At 51.6% G+C, this 19,616-nt stretch overlaps 1 protein-coding gene across 3 annotated transcripts in view; it reads right to left on the bottom strand.

Moving 5' to 3' along the window:
• Window positions 1–1,616: 1,616 nt before the first annotated feature.
• LOC141970128 (acid-sensing ion channel 2) overlaps window positions 1,617–19,616 on the bottom strand; it is a 514,990-nt gene continuing 496,990 nt past the window's right edge. For 2 of the 3 annotated variants that reach the window (XM_074926500.1, XM_074926502.1), the window contains exons 4-11: window positions 9,524–9,674; window positions 9,043–9,099; window positions 8,328–8,481; window positions 7,534–7,625; window positions 5,671–5,750; window positions 2,483–2,551; window positions 2,092–2,266; window positions 1,617–1,721 (exon numbers count right to left, since the gene is read on the bottom strand). In XM_074926500.1, coding sequence (XP_074782601.1) covers window positions 2,165–2,266; window positions 2,483–2,551; window positions 5,671–5,750; window positions 7,534–7,625; window positions 8,328–8,481; window positions 9,043–9,099; window positions 9,524–9,674 — 705 coding nt within the window. In that variant the 3' untranslated portion in view covers window positions 1,617–1,721; window positions 2,092–2,164. The remainder of the gene's footprint in view (window positions 1,722–2,091; window positions 2,267–2,482; window positions 2,552–5,670; window positions 5,751–7,533; window positions 7,626–8,327; window positions 8,482–9,042; window positions 9,100–9,523; window positions 9,675–19,616) is intronic. The other variant, XM_074926501.1, reaches the window with a different exon arrangement.

Genomic DNA, 19,616 nt, shown 5'->3' with positions numbered 1-19,616 from the left:
AAAACATTGAGGGGCTGTAGATGACATGCTGCTGTATAGCAAGGCAAGGAGGAGGACATTGCAGATAAACAGCCCCTGGGATGTCTTCATGTGGCTCCTTGGTGGCACCGCTCATGTTTAATTGAAGGAGGCTCCTGTGGAGCAGGGAACAGCTTTGCAGCAGCCAGAGACCTCCCAACGCAGCTGCTGGACAAAAATTCAAGACTTTGCGCAGTGGGGAGGGCAGTGGACTCAGGTTTGGTGGCATGTGATGGGGGAACATGATGTGCAGAGACAGGACCTGCCTTTCCCCAAGACACTGCAGTGCACTGAGGGTGGCTGCTGGGACTTCTGCCCAAACACAGTCTTGTTGACTTGGGTGGCCCCGGACAGAGACCTGCCCCGAGCAACCCTGGCAGGCTGCTTCTTGACATTGTCCTTGTGGACAGTCTGCTCCAGAGCAAGCGACCGTCTGGAAGCTCTTTGCACCATGCTCTGGGCAGCAGAAGGATTTGTCCTGAAGGAAAGTTCTTTTGTGCATGAACATGGGTACTTGAGACAGGCTTGGAGGATGGATCTGCACCTTCTCCAAGGCAAAGGGATGTCCTCAGGCCCTCAGCTGCCTGCAAACCCCAACACGCCTCCCCTCTGCAGCATCCCCTGTGGGTAAATCTGGGCTGACCTCCACTCCCCGTGGTTGGTTTAATGCCCTCTCAAGGCTTGGGACTCCCACCAGCTCTCCCAAAGCTGCTTTTCACAGTCCAGCTGTGATTCTCCCCGCTGTGGCCACCAGATTGGTGATGGTCACTGGCCATCCAGCAGCACCCAGCCATAAGCTAGCAGAGGTGCAAACACCCTCACACATTGCAACCTGCTCCCATTCCCCCAGGCTACAAAACCAGCAGGGTTTGGAGCTCCAGAAAACTTGCTCTCTTTACTGGGGTAAAGCAGCATCATTTTGACCCAGTTCTATTTAAAATCTTGGGCACTAAAAAATGAGGCTCCAAGATGACCACAATGCACAACATCAGGGCTGGCTCCACTGGCACGGAGCAGATGGGGATGCAGCTGAGGTTGAGCACAGCCACAGCATCACACCCACCCCATCAGGAGGGGTGTGAAGACACAGTGGAAGGAGTAAAGCTGGAGTGAGGGGTGAGGAATGGTCCTGGGCAGCCCCTGGGACGGTCACTGCCCCTCACCCTGTGCCGAGGCTGCGCTGGGGGCTCCAGCTTGGGGTGGGGGGCAAGGCAGAAATGACACAGCCCGGCCATTTCCACAAGACCAGCTTTAATATCAGTCATGAGAACGAGGAGAAAGCACAGAATCCATTAACGGGAAAAAATAAAAAATTAAAAAAGAATATTAAAAAAAAAAAAAAAAGAAACCCACCGCCCCGTGCCCACCTGCCGCAGACGGACTATCCAGGCACTGCAGACGGAGGAGCACGACACAGCAGCCGGGGGGGACGATCCACCGAGAGCCACCCGGTCCGGCCCCTCTCCAGGGATGCTCACCTTGGGGTGACTGGTAGCGCTGAGGAGCCCCGTGGTGGCCCGGCCTCGGGGGACCCGGCTTAGCTTAAGATTCATCACAGACTGACACGAAGGACAAGAACGTAAGAAGAATCCAAGAGCTGCGACTTTTTGTTTCTTTATTCTAATTCAGCCTACGACGTTAGTAATGGTGATTTCAGGGGATGGCTGGGCCCGCGAGTTCCTTCTTGTAGTGAAAATCAGAGACTGTAAAGAGGAACAGAGCTTATAAAGACAGATAGGAATATATTGCCATAAAAAGAACTGGCATGCAAGTGCTTTATACATTTGGCAGTATGTGAAATGGCAGGGCTTCGGTTTTGTTTTTGGTGGTGGTGGTGGTCTCTTTGTTTTTGTACAGTTCAAAAATGAGCTGCTGCCTTCACATCTTGAAGACAACCCCCCCACAGGAAAGGACAACACAAGTCAAGTCCAAGGCGCCTCTCGCTTGGTTTTGGCAGAGTATATATATATAATATATATTTATTTTTTTTTAATGCATAGCGATTTTCTTCCTTTTTTTTAAATTTTTTTTTTTTTTTAAATTTTTTAATTTTTTTTTTCCCCCGTTGCAAACCTGAGCTCGGTCCCTGCTTTCCTGTGCAGTTTTCCTTCCTTAGGTGTTGGCACTGTGGAGCGGTCGGATGGTGTCAGCAGGCGATCTCCTCCAGCGTTCCCAGGGTGGCCTGCAGCGGCACGTTCACAGTGTGGCTGATGGTTTCCGAATGATTTGGCAAAGGGTCGCAAGTGCTCTGCGGACGGAGAGCGGGGGACAGGGTTACCCTGGGGCTGCTGGATGCTCCCTGTCCCTCCCCAACCACTATCTCCTTTCTTTGGCTGAGCCATAGCATCAATCCTTCGGAAATAACTCAAGCTGGGGCCGAACGCTGCATCCATGGAGCGACTTCACCTGCCTACAGATCCAACTGCAGGGAAATTTCCTCTTGTCTCCCAATGGGGCTCCTTACCACGTTTTCATCATGGCTCCCTTCCTCTTCTTCCTTTCCAAGTAGGTCTAATAATTTCTCCTTGATCAGCTGCAAAAGAGGAAGGTGGGTTAAGGTGGGCAGGAACAGGCAAGACATCTCCCCTGCCCTGCGTGGGCATCCCCGAGGCACAGAGCAGCCTCACCAACACAGCCCCAGGGGATGCACCAGGTTTGGAGGACACCCACTGGAGGATATGGAGAAAGAGACAGTTTTTCCAAGGAAACCACCCCACGCGTCAAAACTGAATTCTTCACATGGAAAAAACCCAACCCCAAACTCAGTATTTTTAAATATATTTGGGGGTTTACTGAAAAATGTCAGCTATGTGAGCACCGTTTCTCTTCACAGCCACATTATTTCCCTGGCAGCCACTGCTGCTGAAGAATGTATTTTCAAGGGAAATCCCAGAAAGGTTGGAAAATGAGTGTTTTTCTGAAAAACTTCCACTGGGGGAAAAGAAAAAAAATAAGAAAGCTAAAAATGTGAAAAATTGGTTCAGTTCCTAAGGAAGCAAGGTGGATGCTGGCTGGCATGTGGAGATGTGTGGTGGGGATTTGGGACCCTGATGAAGCCAGAAGCACAACTCTGCCCTGAGGCAGGACCAAGAGGAAGACTGCGCTGAGCAAATGAAGCAAAAAAACCATCTCTAGGGTCAATATTTCATCCGATTTTGGCTAACCCACTGGAAAAGAACAGTTGTATCTGTTTGCTGGCAAGCTCGAAGAGTTCACAAATGCTTTGGTTGAAAACACAATGAGTTTTAGGTGCACTGAACCCCACCTTGGTGGAACCCTGAGTGGATTAGAACAGCCACATAGATCAGGCATCATTTAAGACATTTTATTCCTTTTCTCCCTGTCTGGTGTGTGTTAAATATCTGTCACAGGTGACCATGAAGATGTCCCACATCGGGCATAGCTGGGTGAACCTGCTGCTGCATCTGTGTGCACAGGGAGCCTCTCCAAGAAGACAGGATGCTTTCTTAAGCCATGTTTGCCCAAAAAGAAAAAGAAAAAAAAGAGAAAAAAGAAAAAAAACAGCAAGAGGAAACTATTTGCCTAGTTTTATAAGCAGATGTCAAACAAAGGAGTAAAACGGAGAAGAAAAACCCAAACTTTGTGAGGTTTCTTATTACCTTCTTATGAAAGAACCTCAAGTAAGCCGGGAATAGGCAATTTTAATGAAATATTGTGTGCATTCAGCCTGAGATATAAACTGAGGCGCAGGTTTTGTTTGCACTCCGAAGCCATTATGAGCTTTATGCTTGTAATTTTCAATATATTTTATTGCAGAGTAATGCCACCAAGTGCTAACAGCTGCCCAGAAGGGACTGTGATGGGGAGTGACTGTCTTAAAACATAAAGTCAGCATCCCAGCTTTAATAACATTAAGAGGCTTTTCAAGATGCCCCAGCAAGCTCAGAGCAGAGATCGTGCTTGCCTGACATCCCCGTGCACCCACCTGGCTCGGCGCACATTAATGCAACAGCCACGAATGACCCCGACTGCAATATCCATGGGATTAAAAATCCCTGATCCCATCATGATACGGGGCTGAGACAGGCTCTGAGAGTGCTGGACTATGCAGGTCTAAGATATTGTGTATTTGGGTGCAGGGGCCCCAAAGTCACTGCACTAAGACCACAGGGAACAAGTACTGAGCTGAAGTAGCAGGAGGCACCTTCCCAGGGACAATGGCAAAGGACCTTGGGCTGCGATGTGCTAAATTTGCTGGGAACTCCCTGCCTCCATAGGTGTTGGCACCCTCCTTGAAACTATCCCAAGCCATAAACTCCTTCTTTCATGCTACAGAACAGGACACACGCTTGCGTGTTTGGGTCCTTGGGGTCATCCTGGTGCAAACAGATTGGTTGCTTCTCGGTGGCTGACATCCGGCTGCAGCCCCTCTCCCTGCCTCAATTCCTCTTTTACAAATAAAATCATGAGCCTGGTATCCCCAACATGAAGCATTCTGTGATGTGCTGGAAGGACTGGGAAAGAAAAATCAACTGCTGGCAGGGAGCATGCTCCAGAGAGGGTTATTTTGGACCATGGCTCATTTAAGTGAAAAATGGGATGGAAAAAGTCCAAATAGCAGGAAGGTGCAGAGAGCTGCTTGAATCTGCCTCTGTGCTTGCAGGGGCAGCAGTGGAGGCTGCTGGCGGGACGATGCCCGCAGGCAGGCTGTGACAGCAGGGCACTGCTGAGCCCTGTGCTGGCACCGCGGCAGAGAAAAACCAAAATCCCCTGGAGAGATGCTGAGCTGTGCTGCTGGGCTGAGACATCAGCATTCACTGGGGGAACTTGCTTAGGCAAAAAGACATTAAAAATATAGAAGGGTCGTAACTCTGCTGCTGGAGGGCAGGAGGAGGGAGGGCTGCCAGGAAGCTACGTCCCCTTCTGACTGCTTATTGCAATAATTCCCATTACAGAGGGCTCGCACTTTTCTCCGGAGCACCTGCTCTTGGCCACCACAGAGCCACAGCACCATGCTCGAGCTCGTCTCGGGGCTTCCTAGAATGCTCCTTGCTCCAGGGCTGCTGGCAGAGCTGCAGACAGCAGATAACAGGGACTGAGGTTTTTTCCACCCCCCGGCAGTGGTACAGGGTCTGGCTTCGCTGCTTCTGCCGCCTGATGGCTGGACTGGGACTCAGGCATTAGTTAAAGGTGGTTTTATGAGAAGATAATAACAGCATGCTGCTGGGAGAAGCCCAAATTGAGGACGGGGACAGGAAGGCGCAGCAGCAAGTCCCAAGCCAGCACCCCAGGCAGTGCGAGCCTCAGGGTGGGCAGCAGCACAGCTACATGAAGGTGGTGCTTAATTAGCCCAAGGGAAAAGCAATAATTAGCCCAAGGGAAAAGCAAATCTCGTTAGCAGAGGCAGGGTGCCAAACGAACCTGGCTGTGCCACGCCGTGGCTGCGTGCCAGCCCCCCCTCACAGAGAGCCCCCGCTGACACGGGGACCTCCCCACCACACTACACGGCCGTGACTGATTATGTTGCCCTACTGTAGAGCAGTTAAATATATAATATCATTAATTAAAATCAATAATCCACGTGGGAATAGAGGGCATGGAGGGTCGTGGTCCACGACCACCCCAGCCTGGCATCAAGGCTGGCAAACCCACACCCTGCCAGAGCAAGAAGGCGAAGGGCGAGGGTCTTACCTCATATATATAATCGAAGAGCTCTAGTATAGTGAGGATGCTAGCACCGATAAATAGCCCCATCTGGCCTCCAATGTCACCTAGGAGAGAGAACAACACGTGCATGGCTTTCATCCCTGGTGTAAATGCTCTTAGAGGCACCCGTGCAACCGTGGTGCAGCTGCCCTGGGCACTGCCACCCCTGAAGAGTGGGGAAATGCAAGGGATGGCCCCCAGAAACACCAACAGCTCTAACGCCATGAAAAGCATCCCAGGAAGGATGTTGCCGGCCACCAAAGTGTCTTTCCTGCTAATGAGGCCATCAGCTGGAGGCCTAATGAGGAAGCGATACTGCACGCTGGCATCCGAGGAAGCCATCTGTCAGAGGCAGACAGCAAGCTTCATCCCAGGAATCCCAAAGCCCAATTCCCAAACTGGGCGGGGGGAGGAGAAAGATGCTGGAGAAGAATTAGGTAACATCTCCTGGAGCTGAGAAAAAAACCCAAACCTGCTGAAGAGAGGAAAGGGAGATGGCCTGCTTTTTCAGGGGAGCATCTCAAGACTGTCTCTGAGTCCCCCAGCGCTGGGGAAGGGCTGTGGAGGAGGCACCATGGGGAGAGGAGACTTGCAGAAATCTGCTGGGAAGGTAACTGCTGACGTGAGATGCTCTGCTATGCCAAACCGTGTGCTTTAGGGAAGATAAATTCCATGGATTTTGCTGCAAAACATCCATGGTTCAACTGTGTTGTGCCCCAGAGCAAAGGCACCCACGGGTGGAGGGGCTATGGGACCTTTGCTGTGGGTGATGACAAAAGAGAGACAGAAGAAAGAGGAAAAAAGGTGCTTAGGGGGCAAAGTGCTGGTTCACACAGGGGCTGAGGATTAGGGGAAGATGAGACTGCCCAAAGCCTGCAGTGCCCTGGGAATGAGGGTCATGCAAAGTCGTGCAAATAAGGAGGCGTGTGTCACAGAGGCTTCATCACCAGCCTCCTCTTCCTCTTCCTTGCTGTAGCACTCTTGGGGAACCCACGACTGGTGCAGAAGGCTCCCAGCATGTATGGTTTGCAGAGCTACCACTGTGGGGTGGTGCTGGGGCGCCCAATGGGACGTGGGGTGCTCTGGTCCCCACAGTGTCCCCATCCCAGGGGACGCTCGCAGTGTCCAGCCCCACGGGGTGGCTCAGCTCCAGCTGCATCCCCGGAGGGATCTGGGGACTCAGGGTGGCACACGGAGGGGGCTGCAAGGCTGACCGTGGGCAAAGAGCGTGCTTGCTTCTCCTGACCAAACACCCCCACCCTCAAACCCAATGGCTCCCAAGCACCCAAATCTGTAGCTGACACCCACAAAGCTTGACCCAGTTTGAGGCTGAGCAACCCAACAACTCCTCCACCTTCTCCATCAAGCTGCAGGGCACCACCCAAAGGCAAAGAGCTCAGGGTCCTGGCTGGCCTGGCTGGAAAGGAGGATGAATTTGGAGCATGGAAAAGGTGAAGGGTAGATGGATTTAAGAGCTGTTCTCCTCCACACACTGCCCTTCCAGCATGGGGTGCACCACAGAGCATCCATCACCTGCTCAGCCCTGGGATTTCCAAATAATAGTGCCCTGGTAGGAAGCAGAGATGGAGCAGCTCACATTACCCTTCCACAGGTGATACATGAAGGAGCTGTAGTCCCCAGGATATTCCTGGGACAGCTTGGGGTTGGAAGCAAAGAGATGGGATTGAAAGTGTGCTGGCCAGGAAGGTGTCTGGACCTTGCTGGGATTTTCAAGACAATGCACAAAAGCTGTGCACCCACTCGTAGCATCTCTCTGTCCTATAAACACACATGGACTCCAGCACAGGCTCACACAGACTCCAAACTGCACCCCTGACTTCTCCTTACCAAGTAAGGCTGCCACTTCATAGGCTTTCTTCTGCTCAATTGTCTCATAGTTGAGTGCTTCAAAAAATATGTCCAGCACAAGAATATTCTCTCTGTAGAAAGAGGACAACAGCATCACCACCAGTGGTCTCGTGTGCTTTGGGACAAGAGAAACAATGGGACTTTGGAGCTTTATTCCCCTCTCTGTCCTGACTGTTCTCTTCCTGGGGTCCTCAGCAACCCACAGACACTTGGACCTCCTGGAGACCAGGACCACAGGGCATCATCAGGACTCTGGTAGTCTTAGCAGAAGATGGAAAATGTTTCCCCCGACTCTCTCGGGATCTGAGCTCTGGATCTCACTTTGATGCTAACAGCAAGAGTCCAAAAGATCCTTAATATGGAATAACTCTTGCTGCTTCTGTAAGACAATAATGTGCCCAGAACTGGGAGAGGCCCAAGACGGGGGCTGCCCGGGGTCCACAGCCCAGACTTCGGTAGAGAGCAGCCGTATTTCAGACAGGACCAGCAGGATTGGGCTTCCCTGTCAAAATAGAGTTCTTGGTGGGTATGGAGAATGCTCATGAAGACAAGGCCAAGGAAGGAACATACAGTTGTCTGGAAACACGTCTACTGAGAAGAAAGCAACCTACACCTCCTCTCCTCAAGGGTTTCACCCTAACCTGCCCTGGAGGACAGACCTCTGTCTGGTCATGGAGGCATTGGCAAGGTCTGGCTGGATTAAACAGCCCATGGGGCTTTACAGACACTTTCCCCCCATAAAGCAGTGGAGATCTGCTCTCTGTAACACTCACGAGATATATTTTTCCGACTTGTTGAACTTCTTCTCCAGGTACTTGGCCGAGGTCTTGCTGGGGATCTTGACCATGGAGAGCTCTTTGTTGTATCTGGTCAGGTTACAGGGGGTCCTGCAGATGCAGTAATTGCTGTCCTTTTCAGCAAGCAAACCTGGAGAAGGACACAGAGTTCGATCTCAGGGAGTCAGGGACACACAGCAGATGTGGGAGCAGAGTCATCCACCCAGAGTGGGGCCAAGGAGTCACATCTCAGAAGAGCTGCAGGAAACCCCATCCTGGCCATTTCTCTCCCACTTCACTGCACGGCCATCCCACCACCCTGGAGAGAGGCCTTTTGCTGGAGGCTAAACTCTGTTACCAGCATCTGCTCGGGGAACATGTGGTGATTGAGTCTCCTAAATCCAGACACAGAATGGGTCCCTCTATCCCAAACCCGGACCCAAACTCAGATCCAGAGGTGCTCCCCGCCTACACATCCTGGGGTGCCCGTTATCCCGAGGGTTTCTGCGCTCAAGGAGCCCCATGCCCCATGCAGAACCAGAAGAAACTTTATCCCAGGGTGCACCCAGCCCTTCCCAGCCTCATCAAAACCCATCACCAGGCTGCAGCTACTCTAGATCATCCCAGTCCTGTCAGACAGTAGGACACAGGTTGCTGGGAGCCCCTCCAGCTTGGGACGCTGTGGTACCCAGGGAGATCTCTTGGTACTCACCGAGCGCAGGCTCTGCGCATTCCTTATACTGCTCCGGGGTACAGAAGGGAGCATCCCCTGCACGGAAAGGACACATCCATCAGCGGGCATCAGCCACCGCTGCTGCAAGGGAGCTGGGGACTGCTGGGCTCTCCGTGGGGACCACAAAGACCTCCCTTCAGCAAAGTGAACCCAGGCTGGGGATCGGCAGCATCTGCCCCACATCTGCACGCTGCCTTTTCTTGCAAACTGAGGAGGGGGCTGCTGGAAATACCAGTCACGGGTGTTAACTGGGGCTAAATGAGGGGACATCAGCCCCATGTCCCTCTGTCATGTCTTGCCCTTATTTCTGGGCATTTTGCAAAGGCTGTTAGCATCCTTCTCTCCTTAGGGAAAGGTATTCCCAGCTCCTATCACCCCTGTTGCCTTTCCAGCTTGTTAACCCTTAATGATGCAGGCTGGGTGGAGGGAGGGGGTCCCTGCCCACCCCCCGCACACTGACCTGGCATGTGAACCATTTTGCAGTTGCAGTTTTCCACAATATACCGGGTCTCGCAGTCGATCCTGCAAGCCGTGATACTGTAAACGGGAAAGAAGTCTAAGCCCATATCCGACGAGCGACATTCACCCCACGGTGGAGGCAGGTACGTCAGCTGTAAGAGAGGGAGGAGCGGGGTGTCAGGGGACGCTGGGGACCAGCAGCAAGAAGTGAGGCGCAGCATCTTCCTCCTCTTGCCACAGAGGAGCCCCCAGAGCACAACTTTAATGATGTTTTTAAGGAGGGGACCAAGCGGTGCTGTTGTGAGGGATGGCCACAGCATGGCTTTTGCCAGGTGAGAGCCTTTGCCAAGCTCTTCTGCTCCAGAGTTGCTCTGCTGCGTCCCTCCAACCCAGCACCTCTGGAGCAGAGCTGCAGCAGGATGATGTATCAGAGATGCGCAGCACCAGAGGTTCTCCAAAACCAGCTCTGTGGTCTTCCCTGTACCATTAGGAAAAACCTGCCCACGCAGGAACTGAAGGAGAGGCTCCGACCTGCAAATTATCACTGACTTTGGTGTGAGCAAACATGGGGTTGCTGGCACCAGTGTGTCAACAGCTCCCATCTCCAGCTTACTCTGACCTCCAAACTGTGCCACTACGTGCCACTCCTGGGGACAATGCAGACAGTGCTGGTGACATTGAGGAGCTCAAAGGGTTGGCAGTGAGATCCTGGCAATGGTTGAAATTGCTCTGGTATGAGCAAAGCTGCCACATCTGCACCGTTCCCTTCTTCAGGCACTTTTCTTGATGAAAAATGCAGCAGATCACAACCTTCAGAGATGTCCAGGGACTTGGGAAGCATGTGGAAAACACCAAGAACAGTTCAGCAACTAGAGATTGCTGCAGAAGGTGAAAAATACCAAGGAAAGGGCATACTGGTGCCATAAAGAGCCGCCAAACCTCCATGCTCCCCATGGAGGGATGGCTCTGCTCAGAGGTGCTGCCATGGGAGATGGTGCTGGGCTGCAGAGCAGCACCTCACTGCAGCCTTGGAGAAGGCAGACAAGTAATCATGTGCTTTTCTGAACACCCATGCTCAGGGAGTGGAGTTAGATACACATTATCCGCTCTCCTGGCATCCCTTAATGATGAGGAATCTGTCTTTTTCCTCCCTGTTTGCACATCACCTCATGTGAGGCTCATAAGTTGCTCTGCTCAGCGCTAGTGCAATGAAAACCCTTCTGCTATTACTGCTTTATTTAACACAAATGCAAAGATAAGATAAGCAGGACTCCACAATCCACCACAGAAACCTTAATTCAGAGCCCAGGACATGCTGGAAGAAAAACTCTCTCTGGCCCCCATGGCCAAATCTACCTTGTTCTTCTTCTGTCTGCAGCTTGGCAGCCCTTCCCATTTCTCTTTATCTTTGCTAAATGCTCTGCACTACTCTTTGCTAGAGAGCAAAAAATAACATTCCCCTAACCCCTCCTTCTTTGTGTTTTAAAGCAGCATCCAATTTGCTGTGCTTTGCTCCAAACACAGAACGTTTTGTGCTGGCAAAGCACGTTGGCTGAACAAAAACATTCCCTTAAAAAAATGTAGTAACATTGATCACATCCTAAAATAAATATGTAAACATGTTGATGGATGATGAGCCTAGGACCTAGTTGGCAAGGCTCTACCGTGCTTGTTTTGGGTTTCTTCTGGAGATGTGTGGGAAAGAGGAGAAAGATGACCCATGGTGTGGAGGCACACTGCAGATACTGTTGGACAAATAATGACCCCATGAATCCTCCAGGCATGGACCTGGGGTAACAGGGACAGAACTACCATGGTGTGAGCTGTTTGGAGCCCATGCTCTGCTCTAGGTCCGCCCCATGAGATCTCCTGTGAGAGCAGAGCTCCAGTTCTCCAAAGCACCTTGTGAAAAGTTGTTCACCTTGTGCACCAGCTCGTGGTGCTGGGTCATTGGCAAAACTCCCTGTGGCTTTGACTTATGAACCACTCAGACATTAAAAACCCATAATGGGCTTAAATTGCAGCCAGGAAGAGAAAGTGAGATGTTGGGATGAGTGTGTTTTGTGGTGAGGGCAGTTGGGTATGGAACAGTCTGCCTTGGAGGGGCACAAAACCTGGAAGCTAAAGGAGAGTTTGGGGAAGATGCCAGACTTCAGAGAGTGATCCTGCCCTCTGGGGCTGGACAAGCTCTCAACTCAGCCAACCCAAATTCCTTCTCTAGGAACAATTTTGCCATGAACAGTTCCCATCCAGGAATCCAGAGGTGCTTTGCTTATTCCAGCACTTTGCTGCCTGCATCTCTGGGCACAACACTGGCTCCCAGTTACTTCTGTCTCTGAGATGCTGATGCAGGCTTTACAGGACCAGCTGGAACCATGGACATGGCAGCTCCGTGCCATACCCATCTTCTAGATGAGCCACAGGTCCTCCTCATGGTGAGGTGGTAGTTCAAGGTGTTCCCTTGCATGACGCCAAGGACAGACCCGTGAAGAACTCAGACCCAGCCTGCACAAGGGCGAGGGGTGTCTCCATGTGATGGTGAACCCCTCTTTGGCTTTGCTTCCCCCACCAGCTGGGAACCACCAACTCTCTTCCCCTGCTCCTGTGAACACCATCCCTGCTCTCAAGCGTTGACGAGACTGAAAACGTCGCAGTGATGTTCAGACAGAGCAGAAGTGCATGGTCTGCTCAGCACCTCTGCATCCTGGTGTGCACAAGCAAAGAAACAGGATGCTCATGGGTGCCCGGGCTGCTCGCTGAGGGACGTGTGCTCTGGCATTCCCAGAAGCTGCCTAAATCCATGCTGCTGCTCAAGCTGCTTTGAAAAGCAACAGCAGCAAGAGCTGCTTGGAGCGACACGCACCGATCTCTGTGCTCAGTGGGTCAATCTCAAGAGCAGACGAGATCCACATCAGATGTGAAGATGCAGCAGGTGACGGAGGGATCCCATCTGTGGGGACCAGCTGAGGCATTACAGGGAAAAAAAAACAAAACAGTCCCCAGCAATCTCAGCATCCTCCAAGAAACAGGCCTGGCTCTGAATGGAACGGGTTTGAAAGTCAGCAAAGCAGCACCTTGGAATGAAAATACCAAGAGAGTCTTTGTGACAATAGCAAAGTGTTGTCTGAAGGGGACCTTTTCTCATTTGCTTTACACTTGCAATATAATAGAGTACCAGATGCCATCATTTAGTCATCCACGGTGGAGAAAGGGGCCCATATGTCGTGCGTTGTATGATAAAGGAGAATAAATAATTGCAGTCTCAGATGGTATCAGCTCTCTTCCAAGCAGAGCTACACATAAATCTTTTAAACCCTTTAAATTTTGTTCTGAATGTAGGTGCCGGGATCAGAAAACGATGGGAGTTGTGACCAGATAATTTAGCTTACACACTTTTTTGTTTCAGCCTACACACTTTTTTGCTTCAGCCAGTGTCGGATTTGAGCCACGGTGCTTGTGAACTGGCACCATGTATGCAGGAGGTGCACAGGCTGAATGATTAATTAAACCCTAATCAATGCAACTTCATTAACAAAGTTATAGCCCATTCTGTAGCCAGGACCACGAGCACTGACTACCCTATACAGCAAAGCAAAGCTGGTTTGTGTCTCCCCAAAAGCACGGCATTCCTTGGGGATTTGCTGCCTTGCCACCTGCACACCCCCATGCCCACACTTGCACACACACACACGTAAGTGTGCAAGTGCAATTCACCCCTCTCCATCTTCCTAAACACGCAGGAATAGGCGCAACACATCTCCCCTGTCACATGCCAAGACTTTTGCTCTCCCCGCCCCTCTCTGAATCGCTGATACTTAAGAGCAGAAAAAGCCTCTTGGCACATTTAACACTGGTGGAGGTTTTTTTGCTCTGCAGTATAAAGGCTTTCCCTGTTATAGTGAAAAGCACGTTGTGTCTGGCACCAACCAGAGACTTCAGGGAAGCTCAGATTTTTACTTTTTAAAGGAAATTTCCCCAGTGAAACCCCTCGCCATGGAGCAGAGTCCTATCAGGTGCAACACAGGCACTTCAGTGCTGCCTTGTTTTGTACCAATCCCTACCTCTCGCATCTCTATATCGCAGGGCAGGGATTTCTTGCTGCTGGCCATGCCTCCAAGCATGGATGCAACATGAGATGCAACAGCTGTAACCAAAGCATCTCCCACACCCGGGGGACCAGCACTGGGAATCTGTGTGCCTCCCCCTCCATCACTGGCTCGGTGGGAAGCAGCTCTGCAGCAAGGGTTCATTTGAAGTATGACAAGCAAATCTGTGCTTCTTCCTTAGGGGCACGATTTTAGAGACAGATCTCCCTTGGCTGGCAGGGTTGGACCCTCCTTCCCTTGAGCAACTCAATGAACTCTCTCCAAGGGGCTCATCAAGGGCTATTACCTGGAGCCTCCATGGTAATTACAACTTGAAAGACTCGTAGCTTCCCTCGAACTCTGTAATTTGTAATCAGAAGCAAACTCTCGACTGATCATCCTCCCTTCTCTGGAGGGAGAAGGCGCATCATTAGGGACAGGGCTCTGCAGAGTAGGGGAGGCACATTTTCAAGATCCTGCCTCAACATCCGAAGGTAATTTGCTCCCAGGAAAGCTCCCTTCCTCTGTCCCAGGTGGATTTGGTTGGCAAGCCCCAATATACCAAGTCCCTCATGTAGTCAGCTCTTCTCCTGCCTTTTATTTCCAATTATGTCTGAAGGGAGCTGCTCTGTTACCGTCAGTGTTTGGAGCCCCAGCAGCATCGCTCACAGGTACAAGGCGACTGCCAGGACGGCTGGGTTATATCCTCTGAAATGCTCCTTGCTACTCTTCAAAGAGGAGACTATCCAGCCCCAGAGCCGGGTATGGTTTTACCCAACAAACTGCACCTGCAGTGAAAGACTTAAGCCAAGCAGCCAAACTCTTGGCAGCCCATGGCAGGTTTCCTGCCCTGAAATGCAATGGAGCAGGATCCCAAGGTTCTTCCCTCCAATCCCTGTGGCTTCTCCCCCCGCAGACCAGCCCCCTTCTTAGCACAGGAGTCCCAGTGCTCTGGCAGTTAATGCAATGGTGAACGCACCCGCAAAAGCATCCCTCCTTAACCCTTCTCTTGCCAAAATGTCTGCTTTCTCAGGGCTGCACTCTCAAGCGAAGCCTTTACATCCAAAGCACTCAGCCCCAGAGAGCTGCCCAAGCAACTCATTTTAGACACCTGACATTTGAATTTCCTGCCCACGATGCTGATGAGGCCGCTGCATTGCCTGGGAGAGAGCACAGGGGAGCTGAACCTGCCTCGCCAGCCAGCAGAGGGGAGTGCCTGTGATGGAGCAATCCCGCGGACCGTGGCCATGTAAACACTGTAAACAGCAGAGACTCTAATTAGATTTGATTCCTCTCCCCTGCAGCCCCTCCTGAGCAGCGTGCAGCCACGCAGACGTCTCCTCCTCTGGAGAGATTCGCTTTCCCCTCTTCCAGATGATGCTAATTTGGGGCTGGCTGAAGGGCTCCGGCGTGGGACCAGCGAAGACTGCCCAAGGATGCCGAGCAGCTCCCCTCCAACCTGCTCTGCTATCACCAGAGATGAACTAATTTTCTTTCAAGCTGGAGGGGAAAAAAAAAAATAAACCCGAAGGAAAAGCAAGTGTAAAGGCAGCATGGCCAGTTTCTGCCCTTGGTTCCTGCAGGAGAGCAGCGCTGAGCTCTAATTTTACTCTGCTGCCGTGGCAGCTTTCCAAGGGCTGCCCGCGCTCACCCTTCCCCGGCACCGCGTGGTCCCACGCTTATAGAAATTCAGCTTTAGCCTCTAATTGAGGTTGACAAAATCGCATCCTCGCGCTTTTGCAATCGTTAATACTTAATTAATTAATGAAATGTTTTTTTAAATTCTCTTGATCCTGGCTATTAGGGATTACGACAATCAGTTACGAACTGGCAGGCACCGAAAGGAAAAGGAACAAATTGACTTGTCTCCTTAAAAGCAGGATGGATCCTGCTCGCCCAAAACGCAAGGAATGGAAGGGCTGCTCCTGTCAAACGGGGTGAGGAGCAGGTCGTGGTGGCGGGGGCTGTTCAGCACAGCCTCCTCCCTGCCACAGCCCTTTTTCCTGGCCATGCTGCTGCCCCTCACGTGCTGCTCTTGGCCCTGAGCCTCCTGATAACTGCCAACATCTGCCTGCAGCCAGAGACGTCTTTTTTAAAAAAATTATTTTAAGTGGTATCTCTGTTTTTTTCTGCAAGTTTAATTTCATGCAATAGGGAAGATGTGGAAACACGGCAGAGATGTTTCCAGCATGAGGTTGGGGCAGTTTCAGCTCGGTTTGCAGCTGGGCTCTGCAATGAATCCAGCTTTGGGGATGGGGCCTGGAGAATCAATCCTGTGGGGAGCCACTGAAGGAGCTGGGAGTGTTCAGTGTGAGGAGGAGGAGGCTGAGGGGAGCCCTCATCACTCCACAGCTCCTGACAGGACATTGCAGAGAGGCTGGGGCTGGGCTCTGCTCCCAGGGGATCAGGGACAGGACAAGAGGGAACGGCTGGAAACTGCCACAGGGGAGGGTCAGGCTGGGCAGGAGGAGAAAATGTTTCCCAGCAAGAGTGGTCAGAGAGTGGAACAGGCTGCCCAGGGAGGGGGGAGTCCCCATCCCTGGGGGGGTTTAAGGGCCGTTGGGATGAGCTGTGGGGGGATGTGGGGTAGGGGAGAACTTTGCAGAGTCGGGCTGAGGGTTGGACTCGATGATCCCGAGGGGCTTTTCCAACCTGAATGATTCTGTGACTCAGCTCAGCTACAGCTCAGACCCTCTCCTGCCTCCTCCGTGTGCGGGCCCCCACCTGATGCCACCAAACTTCACAAGCGTCCAGCAGGGAGGGATGGAAACGTCTCCCTGAACATCGCAAAATCTAGATGGGGTGTGATTGCATTTGCTCCAAATGAAATAATAACCAGAAACCTCCATTCTTTAATGAGACATCAAATAGCATCAACTTAATAGAATTTCAATCCCAGGCAGCTTTAGCACTTGTAAAATGTTTAAAGAGCTCGGCGTACACACAGCTCGTTGGCACCGTCTCCCAGTTAATGATGCTGGAATTTGTCTATTTGCGCTGGGCTCCGGGGGCTTGGGCTGTTCCTTCCCATTTGCTCTCTTCACACAAGCACCAAAGAAATTGTCTGTCAGGATAAAAGCTTAACCCTTCCCGCACCTGGAAGGTCCCCCTGAGGGGACCTGTTATACAGCCCACGAGTCTCCTGTGCTGGAGGTGAGTGGGCACCAGAAAAAAAATGTGATTTTGGAGCTCCAGGCTCCTCCGGGTCCCGGTTTCCTTGGAAATAATTTTGCAAATCAAATAGTAATATTGAAACCTCCTGTGGCTCCTCAGAAAGTCAAGAGCAGCCCCTTCTGAGCCTCATCCTGGGTTTTCTCCCAGGACCCACTGAACAGCTGCTCCCGGCATTTGCTGCGTTGAGTGTCTACAACTCGCTTCTAGCTCCCCCCTAAATGACTTGTACCCTTCAATCATGTGCAAACTTCATCTTAAACTGCAGTAAACTCTTCCTCTTCCCCCTGGTCACCTCCTTGGCATATCTGTAGGCAGCAGAAGTGTTCCCCCTCACTCCACTGGACACCACTGGCTCTGTCTGTTGGGACTACACTGGCCAGACTCTTACAGAGGGGCCCCAGCCGGGCGTTGTGCAGTGGAGTTGGACCCTCTGAGGCTCCCCTGTCCTCAGCGAGCAGCTTTGTGTCTTGCCATCCCCTCACCTACATCCCTGACGTTTTCTCTTTCTGATCTCCTTCCTAAGAGAGCCCTTTCCAACCTTTGCCCGTTCAGGTGCCACCATTCCTGGCCCTGACTCATTTTTATCGTTTGCCTCCAAACCCATTTTCTTTCATACCCTTTTACAAACAAGCTGATTCACTCCTAACACTGTTTTCCAAGCAAAACCACTCCGCTGCCCTACAAAAACTGCTGTGCCATTGTTTTTCTTATATCTCCTGCTTTGAACCGCTCCCGTGCAATGAAGTTTTCTATGTGGCTGGTCACCGCTGCCTCCCAGTTTTGCCTCTCACTGTTGAATTAATTCAGGGTCTGATGATAATACTGGAGGAAATCAACTGGGAGAGTGTGTGGGATTGAGGGAAACAGAAAGAAATCAGAGAGTGACTGTTTTACCAGGAGGAGGTGTAAGACCGTAGGTAGAAGACGCTCTAAGCGAGGGTTAGGAAACATGGGAAATGCTATTTAATTGCTCCTAATTTTCAAATCCTGCTGCCTACACCCTGTTTGGATCTAGGGGTTTCAGAGCAATTCCTGCTAGACCCTGAGTCCCGTTTTCCTGCCTCTGTAATTACACTTTTGATACTGCAGTTGTTGGTAGCTGATGCTCTCTGTCCCATTCAAGCATTATGAGGGGATGAGTCTCCAAGGCACACTAGAGCCCTATTAAACAATATTGCTCCATCTTCGAACTTGTTGCTTAATTGAAGCCTCTTAAATTTTTATTGCCAAGTTGGCAGAAATTGCCATTTTTAGTGCGCTTTTCATCTTCTCTAACGCGCCGTGCCGGTGGCGTAGCAGGGAGCAGCCGAGCTGGGGAAGTAACATTATCTGATCCCATCCGTTATGGGAGAGGCTTGAGTGATGCTGCCGAGATGCGGCAACGGTGCTGTCAAATCCAGCTGGGACAAGAGGATTAAAAGGAGCCAAATCCAGGAGAAATTTGTCCTCCTCCAGGGGATCAGCCCTTCAAAATATAATTCCCAGTGTGCCTGCCCATGCCTTGGTGCTGTGCTCTGGTGCAGGGGTAGGGTGGGATATTGCAGCCTTCCCAAGGCCACGCACAACATGAGGTCTGGAGAGGCTTGTTATAGCAATAAGAGCCAGGAAAAGGAAAAAAAATGAGGTGGATCCCTCCAAATCCAGGAGCAGCAGGAGCTGAAGGGCACTGCTCTACTTGGGATGGTCCTGCCCTCCCACGGGACCCATCTGGAGGGTGCCTGCACGGCCGGCCCCAAGCCCTGCACAGCTCAGGGCTTTGCCCATTGTGCTGGTTTGGCTGGGATAGAGTTAATTTTCTTCATAGTAGTTACTGCAGGGCTGTGTTTTGGATTTGTGCTGAAAACAGCGTTGGTAATATGGAGATGTTTACATCACTGCTGAGCTGTGCCTACACAGGCGAGGCCTTTCCTGCTCCTCTCCCCACCCCACCAGCGAGCAGGCTGGGGGGGCACAAGGAGGTGGGGGGGGGACACAGCCAGGACAGCTGACCCCGACTGACCCCGGGGATATCCCAGACCACACGGCATCACGCTCAGCATACAGAGCTGGGGGAAGAGAAGGAAGGGGGGTGTTTGGGGTGATGGTGTTTGTCTTCCCAAGTCACTGTCACACGTGATGGAGCCCGGCTGTCCCGGGGATGGCTGAGCACCTGCCTGCTGATGGGAAGGGGTGAAGGAATTCCTTGTTTTACTTTGCTTGCACACGCAGCTTTTGCTTTACCTGTTAAACTGTTTTTATCGCAATTCACAAGTTTTCTCATCTTTACTCTTCCAATTCTCTCCCCTATCGCACTGGGAAGGAGCGGCTGGGTTGGGGTTAGCTGCTGGCTGGCACACCCGTTCATGAGAAAACAAACCCCGTTCATTAGACACAGCAATTGCCATGGAAACTGCTCCCCTGCACTGCAAGGTGCAATGAGGCCCTTGGCCATCTCTCCCCATGTAAAATGGTGTGAAAACCCCCAAAACCAGCAGCTATGGTGTCGCATGTCCACGTAAACCACTCCAGCTCCTTTCACTGTGCATTCAGACACAGCCACTGCTGTAGTGCAGGGAAAGTCACCCAGGGAGGATGTTTTCCACCATCCTCCATGAAGACACTCTTGTTTTAATTCCAACTGTCCATCGTGCGTTGCCTTCTGCTGTGCCACCTCCTGAGGGAGGTCAGTCCCAGCTCCCCTTGAACTTCAGGGGATCGCTTCGGTCTGAGATTTCAGACAGAAACATCTCCCTTTAGGCACAAGTCTGCAGCAAAGAACCAGCTTGGCCTGTATAACCCAACAACCATGTTTATGGGGGAAGCTGCCTGCTGGCATTGTCTTTGTGGGATTGTTTT

This window comes from Athene noctua, chromosome 25 (genome assembly GCF_965140245.1).
Source record: "Athene noctua chromosome 25, bAthNoc1.hap1.1, whole genome shotgun sequence".
NCBI classification, from domain to species: Eukaryota; Metazoa; Chordata; class Aves; order Strigiformes; family Strigidae; genus Athene; species Athene noctua.
This window is presented reverse-complemented; position numbering and strand designations above follow the sequence as displayed.